The following is a 12058-nucleotide window of genomic DNA, read 5'->3' as shown; positions in this document are numbered from 1 at the left end:
GGAGTGGTCAAAAATGTCAGGAAATCACTGAAATTTAAACGGCTTCCCTGGAAGCAGGGCTGGAACTAATTAATGTGCTTGAAAAGCAGGGTTTTTTTTAGCTGTGTTTTAGTCGTGGGAGTCAAAAAAAAAATCATAAAGTTAAGAAGAAAAAAAAGCAACATTTACCTTTTTTTTTTTTATTTTTTTTTTTTTTATTTTAACAAATGAATACGCCTCCTAACGTCCTCTAATGTGCAAAAATATGTTTAGAGAGTAAACATGTCAGGGAAGACCACCTTCAATGCTCTCTGACTCCAAACAACAAAGTATTTTCTAACACTTTAAAATTGCGGTTGCCAAATTATCTGTGAGGTTAGTCAAATTGAGCAGCCCTGACTAAAGATTTGGCAGCTTTTTCACTTGTGGGTGTGAAATTTCCCAGCTGTTGGACTGTCTACATATTGCTGTGCTGTCTCACCACCTCATTCTCCTGTCTTCACCTCCCACACGTAGTATCTTCTCCTCTCTCCACATTTTCTCCTCTCTGTTCCGGGTCACCCTATGCTGCGTCTGTCTGTGGGCAGGGCTATAAAAAGGATGAACTATGCCAGCTAGCAGAGTTCTGCATCCACTCTTTGCTTATTTGCACATTTTTCATTCCTTTTTTTTTTTTTCTGTTAAGCCGTCATATGTTTTTCATGTTCTTATTCGCTTTTTTTTTTTTTTAAGCTACACAGCTCCTATGTCCGCTCCTGATGTACTTGACCCGCTTGACCCCAGACTTTGCTGTCTCATTCTTTCTCTACTGCTTCTCACTTCCTTTTTTCTTATCCTGTTCTCCACCCTCCTTCCTTTCATCTCCAATAGCTCTTCTCTTCTCAGCACATACCTTTTTTTTTTTTTTTTCTCTCCTACCCATCATTTTTACTCTGTTCCTCTTCTCTACCCCTCGCCTTTGCTCTGCTCCACAGGCCGTCCCATACTTAACCACAAACATGTTACCAAGGCAACAGCTCAGCACGATAGGAAACAGCAGCTCCACACACACACACCACATCTGAGTTCACTTTACTGTCTGGTTGTTCTTTTTTTATATATGTGACGGAAGAAAATCTGCGCAGCTCCGACTTGTTGCCGGGACAGTAATAAACACGTTGTACATAGAGAGACGTGTTTTCTGCTCGTTCCTCATGTAGCCTTATTTTTGTCAAGTGAAGATACCGTAAGGTCTTTATAGAGATGGTATATTCCTCTTAAACAGTCTGTATGCTTCAAATGAAATCCAAATGCCTGCAGTAACCAGTGTCTAAACTGCCAAAACCGCAGGCATATTGGTTTGAAGCACAAATTTATTGTGGTTTCAGGCGCTTCGTAGCCTACAGCAGTCATACAAGACTGGGAAGTGAGTATGGACAAGTGGGCAACTGCACCAGTTACTTGTGCGAGGCAGTAAAGCTGTTTTGATAATTGATTTTACATTTATATACACATGGACACTTGGACAGCAGTTACCTGTCAGAACAGTATGCTTGCTGGATACTTGATTCTGACATGTTTTACTGCTGATGGCAGTTCATGCTGTACACAGCAAACACATACAGTGGATTGTTGCTCTGCTTGATTTTTTTTTTTTTTTAACTGCGAGAGAGCTATGAAGCATGGTAAGAGATGGGAATAGATTAGCTCATCATGTGCCTGCATGTCATGTAAGTTGAATAGCGCAACCGGCATAAACATACAAGGAGACCAGTTATATTTCCTGCTGCATGTTTGTTCATCAGGAGCTGAATTGAACCGTCTCACCTGATGGTAAAAGCTTGGTGGTCTCACAGCTTTGAAAATACTAGTATAACAGGATGTTTTTTACACTGTAAATACTGGTTAGTGAATATTTCTGTGCAACAGATGAAGACTTAAAGTTTAGGGAGCTCTGACATTAGGATAGAATCAAATTTGTTCAAGTTAAAAATAAAGTATAAGGTAATTGTTTAATCTACTGAGGAACTTAAGATGACAGATATGACTTAACGTCATATCACACACGCCAACTATACCATCTCAGCGGAATTCAGCATGTTGTGTCTCTGTCTGCCCTATCATCCTCATCTCTTTTTAGTGGATTGGCCATCAGCTTTGATGTAGGGGTGTCAGAGGTATACAGCCAGGGACCTAGCAGTCATAACTCATAGATGTGCAGCGGGTAAGTAAGAAGAGTTACAAGGAAAGGACATGTGTAGGAAATCAGCTACACTTTTTTTTTTTTTTCCTCTGATACAAAGACTTCAGCGCCATATTACACTCTGACAACTTTATCATGGCTCTCTCTTTCCATCTCTCTCTCTCTCCATTTACCAGAAATGAGTCGCCAGACTGCCACCGCGCTGCCCACAGGAACCTCCAAGTGCCCCCCCTCCCAGCGCGTGCCCACCCTGTCAGGCACCACTGCCTCCAACAGTGACCTGGCCAGCCTGTTCGAGTGCCCCGTCTGCTTCGACTATGTCCTACCCCCCATCCTGCAATGCCAGTCTGGACACCTGGTATGTACGGTCCAGCCCGGGAAAGTAACCCAATCCGGTCGTTGTACGCTGTACATCTTAGATGTCAGCTCGAGTGTCCCGTTTGCATAAAATTTTAAATCAGAAAAAAAATGTGTGTGGGTGTGTTAGAGACATAATGCACAAAGTTAAGGACATATTAAATATATAAATATTGTTAGCAAGTGCTCCCATGGGAAAGAATAGTCTCATTACTGGGCTCAACAGTACCTTCAGAGATCAGTATTTAATTGGTGTAATAAAGCTGACTGTTTTATTAGTATTATATATTAGTATTTACTCATTAATCATAACCTAATCTGCCTCTCAGTGAATACATTTCTATTTCCACCTCAATATATATTTGTCACGGTGTTTTCTACTAATAAATAGCAACTATTTTAACCATTATATCTCACTCAGTATTAAGTATTCTTTATTTTTTCACTTGTTCCATTAAATTCCATTAATTTTTCCATATGTGAAATGGTTAAAAAAATAGCGTCCCAGAACTTGACCAGTTTTATATGTTTGATTGATTGTAATTCAGAAGAAAATGTTCAATTTCTAGGCATCAGTTTGAACTGGTGGTATTAGGAGGAATGTTGAGTATTGTATTTCCTGGACTACGCAGCTTATATATATATATCATTTATTTAACCAGGTCAATGTCTCATTGACATTAAAATCTCTTTCCGGAGTGACCTTGCCAAGAGAGCAGAATAAACATTGTTACAACAATAAACACAAACAATACAAACAGAAAAATACAAGTGTCACACGCAACAAACGAGTGAACACAATATCCAGTTAAAATGCAATACAAGGTCAAGGACAAAAATCCAGTTATGATGCATAAACAGGTACAATTTTCTAATTCAATTTCAGTGAAAATTTAGAAGCAATCCCATTTCAGAAGTCTTTCCCACTCCTCCAAAGAGAAGAACGTCTCATAGATAAACACTGACTAGTCTTTACGCGTTCCCCTTCCCAGGTATGCTCCAACTGTCGGCCCAAGCTCACCTGCTGCCCCACCTGCCGAGGTCCCCTGGGCTCCATCAGGAACCTGGCCATGGAGAAGGTGGCCAACTCTGTCCTCTTCCCCTGCAAGTACGCCTCATCGGGCTGCGAAGTCACCCTGCCTCACACCGACAAGACGGAGCACGAAGAGCTGTGCGAGTTCCGGCCGTACTCCTGCCCCTGCCCAGGCGCATCCTGCAAGTGGCAGGGCTCTCTGGACGCCGTCATGCCTCACCTGATGCACCAGCACAAGTCCATCACCACGCTGCAGGTCAGGGCTTCCCTCTCTCCCCGTCCTCTTCACGTACCAGAAATGAGTTGCCACACTGCTTATTTTGTAAAAGCATGCCTTTATAGTTCCACAAACTGATTACATGTCTTTTATAAATGCATGATATTATATTACAGATGACATTATGTATGTTTGAATCATTTTAGTCATGACTCAAAAACAAATTGTCATGAGTACAATCTACTCTTTGCTCCAGCTTTAAGGTTCTGTTTTTTTTCATTACGTCAACACCCAAAAACTACAAAATGCTTCTACTACCATTTGCCTTTTCCAAAGTTCAATAACAGCATCTTAGTCAGCAGAAAGGACTCTCCACTTCACTTTAATCTATCACCGCTCGCCAAGAATGAGGACACATCAGTGTGATCATAATTCTTATCTAGATTACTCACCACCACCACCGTGTCACATCGACCAGTAATCCCACTCCTGCTCCATACTGTGTTTATTCGAGGCAGCTGTTGCCTTCTGCTTGCTCTCCATCCTCAATATGTGACCCTGCATACATCACAATAGTTGGTATTTTCCATCAGTTTCATGCACACTCAGTTCATCAACATCACCATATTTATAGACTGTTGATACACTGTATGTATGGATGCGAAATGATAAATATGTATACAAGTAAGCAGTGTTTTGGGGTTTTTTTGGCCATGCATGGCTTTAGGAACGGCAATGTTGGAACACTTCCTGTTTATATCGAAGCTTAAAGAAATCATGTGTAACGCTGTTCAACCTGTGTGTGTCTCTCTCCAGGGGGAGGACATCGTGTTCCTGGCCACAGACATCAACCTGCCGGGCGCGGTGGACTGGGTAATGATGCAGTCATGCTTCGGCTTCCACTTCATGCTGGTGCTGGAGAAGCAGGAGAAGTACGACGGCCACCAGCAGTTCTTTGCCATCGTGCAGCTCATTGGGACTCGCAAGCAAGCCGAGAACTTCGCTTACCGGCTGGAGCTGAACGGCCACCGGCGCCGCCTGACCTGGGAGGCCACGCCGCGCTCCATCCACGAGGGCATCGCTACGGCCATCATGAACAGCGACTGCCTGGTGTTCGACACGTCCATCGCACAGCTGTTCGCCGAGAACGGCAACCTGGGCATCAACGTCACCATCTCCATGTGCTAAGAACTTCAAAGAGAAGGGGGTCAAAAAAAAAAAAAGTTACAGATTGTTTCGGGGGGCATTTTTTTAGGGGGGGGTCAAATCAGTTGTGACCTCACAGCGCCCCCCTCTCTCTCTGCCTCACCCCTTGAGATAGACTTGATGTGGAACTGGACTGTCTGATCAGGCAGCCGTGGAGGCCCAGGGGGTGGGTGGGACGGATGGATGGATGGATGGATGGATGGATGGATGGATGGATGAATGGATGGATGAGTGGAGGAATGAAAAAAACACAAGGACATAACTGTAGTGATGGCTATAGCCTTATAAACACACACATATAAACATATATATGTGAGACTCATGCACGCACATGCGGTCTCGCCCTCTCTCGGTCATAAACACGGACACAAACTGACAAAGCTGTTCAAACTCTCTTGTCTCTTCGTCAGCGTCTCTCTCCCCGAGTGATTTCCCACCACTCCTGCTTCTCACTCTCTTATTTTAGTGTCTCTCTTTCATACTTCCTCTCCCCCCCCCCCTCTCCTCCCCCCTCCCCCTCAGTCCTCCTCAGACATTTCAGACACTACAGCTCTCCAGCCTTCACTCCGAGACGCTGGAGGCTGGTCACCGAGCAGCTCTGTGCCCTGACAGCTACACACCGAGGAAGGCTCAAGCTATATATATTTCAACACGGACTCTTGGTCAGTGCTAGGCAGTTAGCCAGCTATCTAGCTCCCCCCCCCCACCTCTCCCCCCTCCCCTCTCCCTTCTGTTCATAATCCACCTCAGAACCCGTCAGACCTCCTGGATCGAACGGTTCACACGCTAACCGACACACCTGCAGGGCTGCGAGCGCCGGTGTGGTCGGACGACACGGCCGGATGACACGGCCGGAGCGCGGTGGCCGTCTTCATTTAATCCAGCTCTGGAACCCAGAGCCTCATGAAGTTTTTTTTTTTTCTCCCAGATTTTGGTATTTATTTTCACCTGTGACCGACATGGCTATCGATGGTTTGGACTGCAACCCTCTCATAGACATGGATGCTGGTTGTAGCACCCACTTTCTGTGCAGGACCTCGGATCTGCAGCGATGGAGCTCAGCCTGCAGGCGTCCATCTACATCTACCACTTCAAACATCCGCACAGGCTCATCTGGTTTCCCTCCGGTCCACATCTGGCCCACATCAGTCCACCCAAGGCTAAAGATTGTGCGTCGGACACTGTTTAAATAGTTGACTGTCATTGATAGTTATTAGAACAGACACTGCTCTCATACTGTATGGATTTCAGAAGGCTCTCAGCTACAACAGCCCTGGATTTCTTCTTTTTTTTTTTTTTTCTTTTTCACGGAGTGGCGACAACAGTGGAGTTCTGACACGCACACAAACACACACACACACACACAGACACACACCTGTTGTATACGTTACAAGCTGTGTGTGTAGGTGTAACGGTGGATGAATTGAGTGTGTGTGTTGGAGCTTTTTTGATGGAGAAATATAAGGGTCTGTTTTTTTTTGTGTGTGTTTGTGAGGAAGAGGAAAAACACTGCATTTCAGTTGAGTCAAAGTTTTTCTTTCGAGGTTTATTGCTTAAATTTGTTTCTTTTTAATTATTGTAGTTGTCTTTTTTTTTCGTATGAGAGAGAAGAACTCTGGTGTGTGTGTGCGCGCGCGCCTGTGTGTGTCTGTGTGAGTGTGAGAGAGATGGACGTTTGACAAGAAGCCTGCTCACTTTTCCTCTCCCCACTCTTACTCTATTCTGCCTCCATCTCACTCTGTCTGCCAGTGTCGGCCTCAACCACTGATTGACTGATCACCCAAACAGGAATGAGGGACAGTTTCTACCGTTACAATGTTGCTATTGTTATTATTAAATGGAGATTATCATAATTATCATTTTTTGTAATGACTTTTAAAAGCAAAAATTAAAAGGCAGTTGTAAAACTTGTGGCTAAACTTCAGTGTTTGTAGATAAAAAGCAAGTTGTATTGTTCTTCTGAAAGTTTGTTTCCCCCCCCCCCTCTCGAGTTGGATTGTTTTTCCTCATCTATTCGTCTCTGTCCTCTTTTGTTTGTGTGGTAAGTCTCTTTTTTTTTTTTTTTTTTTTCTTTTTTGTCTATGAGGAGGGAGGGAGGTGACGCCAATCATCTCTCCCTTTCTCTTCATGTGGAGTCTCAGTAATGTTGCTGCTCTCCCTCAACTCCTTGACTTTTTTTCTGTTTTAATTTGTCATTAAATAAATCTATCTTTTTCATACCTGGGGCCTTTTCTCCTTTCCTTTTTAATTCTAAGTCTGAGATCCACTGGATTCCACCACCGATGAGTATTTAGAAAGTTAAAAACTATTGTTTTTGATGATATACTTTGATACATTTTCATTAATGCAGTTTCTTACAGTGCCTGAGCTTATTGAGAGCTCTGGTTGTCAAAATATACACATTTAAAATATGAAATTGCATATCAAAACAATCTCATCTCAGAGTCTATTTAGTAGCGTTTCTGGAGCTTTTATCATATTGCATTGATCTTCCTCAGCAGATGGGAGTTTGCCCAGTTGTCATGGACTTGAAGCTTAAAGCTGCAATAATCTTTATTTTTATATTGACAATGGATGACATGACTACTTATATGTGTCGCTTATACTGATGAACCTACAGAGACTTAACACCCGACTCTGCAGCGCTACGCTTTACAGCTTGTTTCAGCTAATTATTTTGGTTTTGCGGCCTGTAACTTGATTGTTGTGATTCCGTCCCACTGCTCTCAAAGCATTGCTTCCAGACGCAGGAGGTAACCCTTTTCAGGGAAAAGGCTCTAAAAAACCCACCATACACTTCCTGCCCAGCACCAAACAGACAGTTGGTGAGCAGCTGGTGAACATAGTGCAGCATTTAGCAGCTGAAAAGCCAGATATTTCTCTCAGGTGTTGGTGGAGGCCACAACAGAGCTAAAATGAGTGTGAATATTGGACTTGCATACAAGAGGTAGCTATAAATGCAACTTCAAATGAATGCTGATTCGTCCTTTATCTGCAGGATGTTTAAACAAGCAACTGTTTGTCATTTCTATATACAGTCTAATATGTCAGTGTTGTGTTCACAGCTTGTTTCTGCTGCCCCCCAGTGGCCAAAAATTGACCTGCTAATGCAGGTTTAATTGGACATGGATTATTCTAAATCAATGTTGGCTACAATTCCATGACAACAACTTCATGTACTGCTGAAGACCATGCAATAGGATTGAAAGCCCCCAGAACAGCTATTAAATGGACTTTGAGGTAGGATTGTTTTGACAGTTTGTTGTAACTCATTCACCCATTCTCACACACAACAATGGCAGCAAGCTACCATGCAACGTGCTGGCATGTCCATCAGGAGCAATTTGGGGTTCAGTGTCTCACTCAAGGACACTTGGACATGCGGAGAGGAGGAGCTGGGGATTGAACTGCCAACCCTGCGATTAGTGGATGACCCGCTCTTCTCCTCTTTTGTCAACTGCTGCTGAAGCTCAATGAAATGTTCTTATCTCAAATTATCTACACTGAAATCAATTTGTGATGAAAGTATCTTAGAAATGTCTGGAATCTGTGTTGGTAGGAGTACTTTGAAATATACAAAACTACCACTTACTGTCTATTAAGCCAAGTTAAAAGCAGGCAGCACACTCATCTGAACAGGTTGTAGCACAGTATTATGCTGCTGAATATTTTGGCATCATCTGTAGAATTCATTTATCACCATAAAATGACTATCCAGCCAGAAGGAACCTAAATGATGCAGCTAAGTCCCGGAACAAGACGGTTAATTTCCCCGTTGTGCCTTCCCTCACTACAAGCTTGTGATTGGGACGGGCCCCCAGGTGTGACTCTGTGCATCTTTATTACTGCATCAGGGGAAAATATACAGTCTCAGCAAATCTTTGGTAAATATGTTGACACTGCTGATTCACATTTCAAGGCCATTCGTTACGAACCACACGCTATTTCAGCTTCTCACCAAAGTCAAATAAACATCTTCATACGAGGAGTTCAAACATAATTCATGCTGTTTGTAGCCTAAAGCAATATATAGAGATATGCAGGGAGCTTCTTATTATTACAAGACACACACACACACACACAAAAAACACTTTCAGCTGTAGAACAAACCCCAGTGATATTGTCCTCAATGCATCCGTCGGCCTTCCGAGTTTATCATTGTTAAGTAGGTCTTTGGATGTAGGGCAGCGTTTGAGGTCACATAGGTAGATGAGACAGGCAGGGTGGAACACAGGAATAGTTTTCTGAAACTATATGAGCACGAACAATTTGCTTAAAATCAGGGTAACACTGAGGAAAACGTGTACGCAGACATGCCAGCGTCCTTGATCAGGCTTCTGTCAGTGATCTCTGTCCCACAATCTGGAGGTAAGGGACTGTATGAAAATGATTAGAGGTGGACGGGGGGGGGGGGGGGGGGGGTCAGGAAAGGGGGAGGGTATGGTACTTTTTTCTTTTGCAGATGAGGGATAGTCAGGTTTTTTGGTGGGTCATTTATTATATGAAAAAGAGGTATTAAAAAAGTACATTGGCACAAATACAGTATCAGTTTGCAGTAAAAAATATATGTGGATCTTAATAGTGTTGAGTGATTGACTGTTGCCTCTACAGTAGCTTCATTTTGCACCTGCCTGTACAGTATCTTCTTTATTTTGCGTAACAAAAAGCAGAACTGAAGTAAAATAAAATTTGCCATATTGGAAAATAATTTTGTAGTACATGAATGTAATTGCTAGGACATAGGGTTGCATATATAGTTAACCTATTTTATAATTAAAGTTGAGAATCACATTTTGACCATTTTTTCCACAAATTTGAGAAATGAAACACTGACTGTGGCAGTTTACAGTGTGAAATGTCCATGGGTGGTCTAAACACACACACACACACACACACACACACAGAGCTGAAATGCATATATATATATATATATATATAGCTGTGTGTAAAGTGAGCACTTATGGTTATTCAGCATGGATGATGATGCATTGTTAAGAGTCCTTAATATTTTTTATATTTTAAGAAAATACTTTTAGTGTTTTTTTTGAAAGTGAAAGTAGTACACACAGTATCAGGTTACTGATTTCATCAGTTAAAAGCATGTTGGTGCACAGTCGTAAAATATTTGAATATTAGGAAGTTTCAGTTTCATCTGTAACCTGAATTTTTATTTATCATTTATTTTTTCATTTGTTTGCATGTAAAAAAAAATATCACATTTTTATGAAAGATTTCAAGATACATGAACTGAAAGTAAACTAAGTTAAAAGATTAAGTCTAAAAACTAAACACAAGATGAACAGAATTAGTCAAAAGCTAAACACAAATCCACAAACTTTCTACATTTCTCCTTTTCTGCCATCATGTGGTCACAGGGGTCCAACCTGTCTGCAGGACCACACCTAAAATTACATACAGTATGAGCTCTGTGTCTGTGTGTGTTTGTGTGTTTGTGTGTGTGTGTGTGTGTGTGTGTGTGTGTGTGTGTGTGTGTGTGTGTGTGTGTGTGTGTGTGTGTGTGTGTGTGCGCGCTCTGCCACTCTGCCATGTGAAGTGGGCATGCTGCCAGTACACTAAGCACACCCCTAGGGCCTCTGGGTAATTATGTTATAGGTTAAGGTCCTCTGTTCACCACAGGGGGAAACGTGTGCTTGAGTGGTGAGGGGGAATGTAGAATCCAGAGGGTTTAGACACAGAGTCCTGATACTGGGATTAAACCAGTACTGGGTGTGTCTGCTGTGAACTCAGAGTATATATATGTTCATAAGCATCATAAAAAGCCACATAAAAACACTGTAATACTTTGTGTTTTTTTTATATGTGACCAAGAGGGAGGGATGTGATGGTTAAAGCCTAGAAATGCAGGTTTATATATATTATGGTAAAGTACAGGCAGAGCAGCCAGCACTTATCAAGGCTGCTTCAGAGGAGTCTGCAGAGCTCCTTCCCCTGAGACTAAATAGCAGCCTCTAGAGGTGACAGCTCTCACTACACCACACAATTAAAATCCAAGTGGTTTACAGTGCTCAATAAATGTAAAGACCTGTTTGATTTAAGAGTTATCTTTTGGGCAAAATTGACATTTTTGGCCAAGAGAAAAGAGAATGTGTTCAACAAATCTAATAACTGAATGTTGATATTTGTGGATTTTGCTGCAAGACAGGTCATGCATTCCTTAGAAACATTCAGTTTATTCTTGTGTATGATGTACTATACACTAATATTCATAGTATCCAGTTTTTACTGTTAGTATACAGGGATTGGAACGGTACTGCCAGTTAAACCTCATGAAGAAAAGGCTTTTCTGAGATGTATCAGCCAAAATTTGTTTTAATTTTTTCCACCTGGGAGCAGCTCCTCAATTTCCTTTGTGCATTGCATTGTGGGTAAATAGTGCGCAAAAACTCAGGTGACTTAAATAAATCTTTTTAAATCCTTCTAGTGTGGAATTAGGACACAGTTTCAGTGTCAGATACAGTGTTGATCAGGAGAGTAAACATGAACCAGACTAAACATCAGGACATTAGGAGTGGATGTCTGGGTATTATGTATACCATAGCAAATTTCATGATAATGTGGCCAGTTATAGAGATGATTTAACACTCAGAAAGTTTTAAAAACACAACATCATCATTTTGCTGCACTGCACTATATTGCTAAGTGCTCTCGCTTTCCCGCCCACCCCTGCACACACACACACACACACACAGTTCATTAAGGTCTCTTTCAGCAAGCAAAGTGCAGGCTGTGAAAAATGAAGCTCTCCTGGGCTCATTTTATAGCACAAAGCAGGATACAAAGTATTGGCTATGTGCACAGGAATGCATCTGATTAATGCATGTCAGAGCACTGAGAGCATAGACGGTATTTAACGGTGAGATAAGTGAGTCAGCATTTAAATGAGCACGAGTGTGGGGGGGAGCTCATTATGGAGAGAAAAACAAAACATGACATCACTAAAGGTGTCACTGGTAATTGATACTTTATTAGTTCAACTCAATGTGCAACAACACAGCAGGTTCCACTGGCTGCTGCAGCTGGGTTAAAAAAAAAAAAAAAATCTGAAAAACAAGATCCATTACAG

General features: G+C 42.0%; 1 protein-coding gene across 2 annotated transcripts in view; it reads left to right on the top strand.

The window, feature by feature from the left end:
• The window catches only part of siah1 (siah E3 ubiquitin protein ligase 1), a 29603-nt gene extending 22410 nt beyond the window's left edge, over positions 1-7193 (top strand). Inside the window, exons 3-6 of one of the 2 annotated variants that reach the window (XM_044357148.1) lie at positions 2099-2182; positions 2338-2519; positions 3511-3807; positions 4585-7193. In XM_044357148.1, coding sequence (XP_044213083.1) covers positions 2340-2519; positions 3511-3807; positions 4585-4956 — 849 coding nt within the window. In that variant the 5' untranslated portion in view covers positions 2099-2182; positions 2338-2339 and the 3' untranslated portion in view covers positions 4957-7193. The remainder of the gene's footprint in view (positions 1-2098; positions 2183-2337; positions 2520-3510; positions 3808-4584) is intronic. The other variant, XM_044357147.1, reaches the window with a different exon arrangement.
• Positions 7194-12058: the final 4865 nt, after the last annotated feature.

Source organism: Thunnus albacares, chromosome 7 (assembly GCF_914725855.1).
Source record: "Thunnus albacares chromosome 7, fThuAlb1.1, whole genome shotgun sequence".
Taxonomy (NCBI): Eukaryota; Metazoa; Chordata; class Actinopteri; order Scombriformes; family Scombridae; genus Thunnus; species Thunnus albacares.
This window is presented reverse-complemented; position numbering and strand designations above follow the sequence as displayed.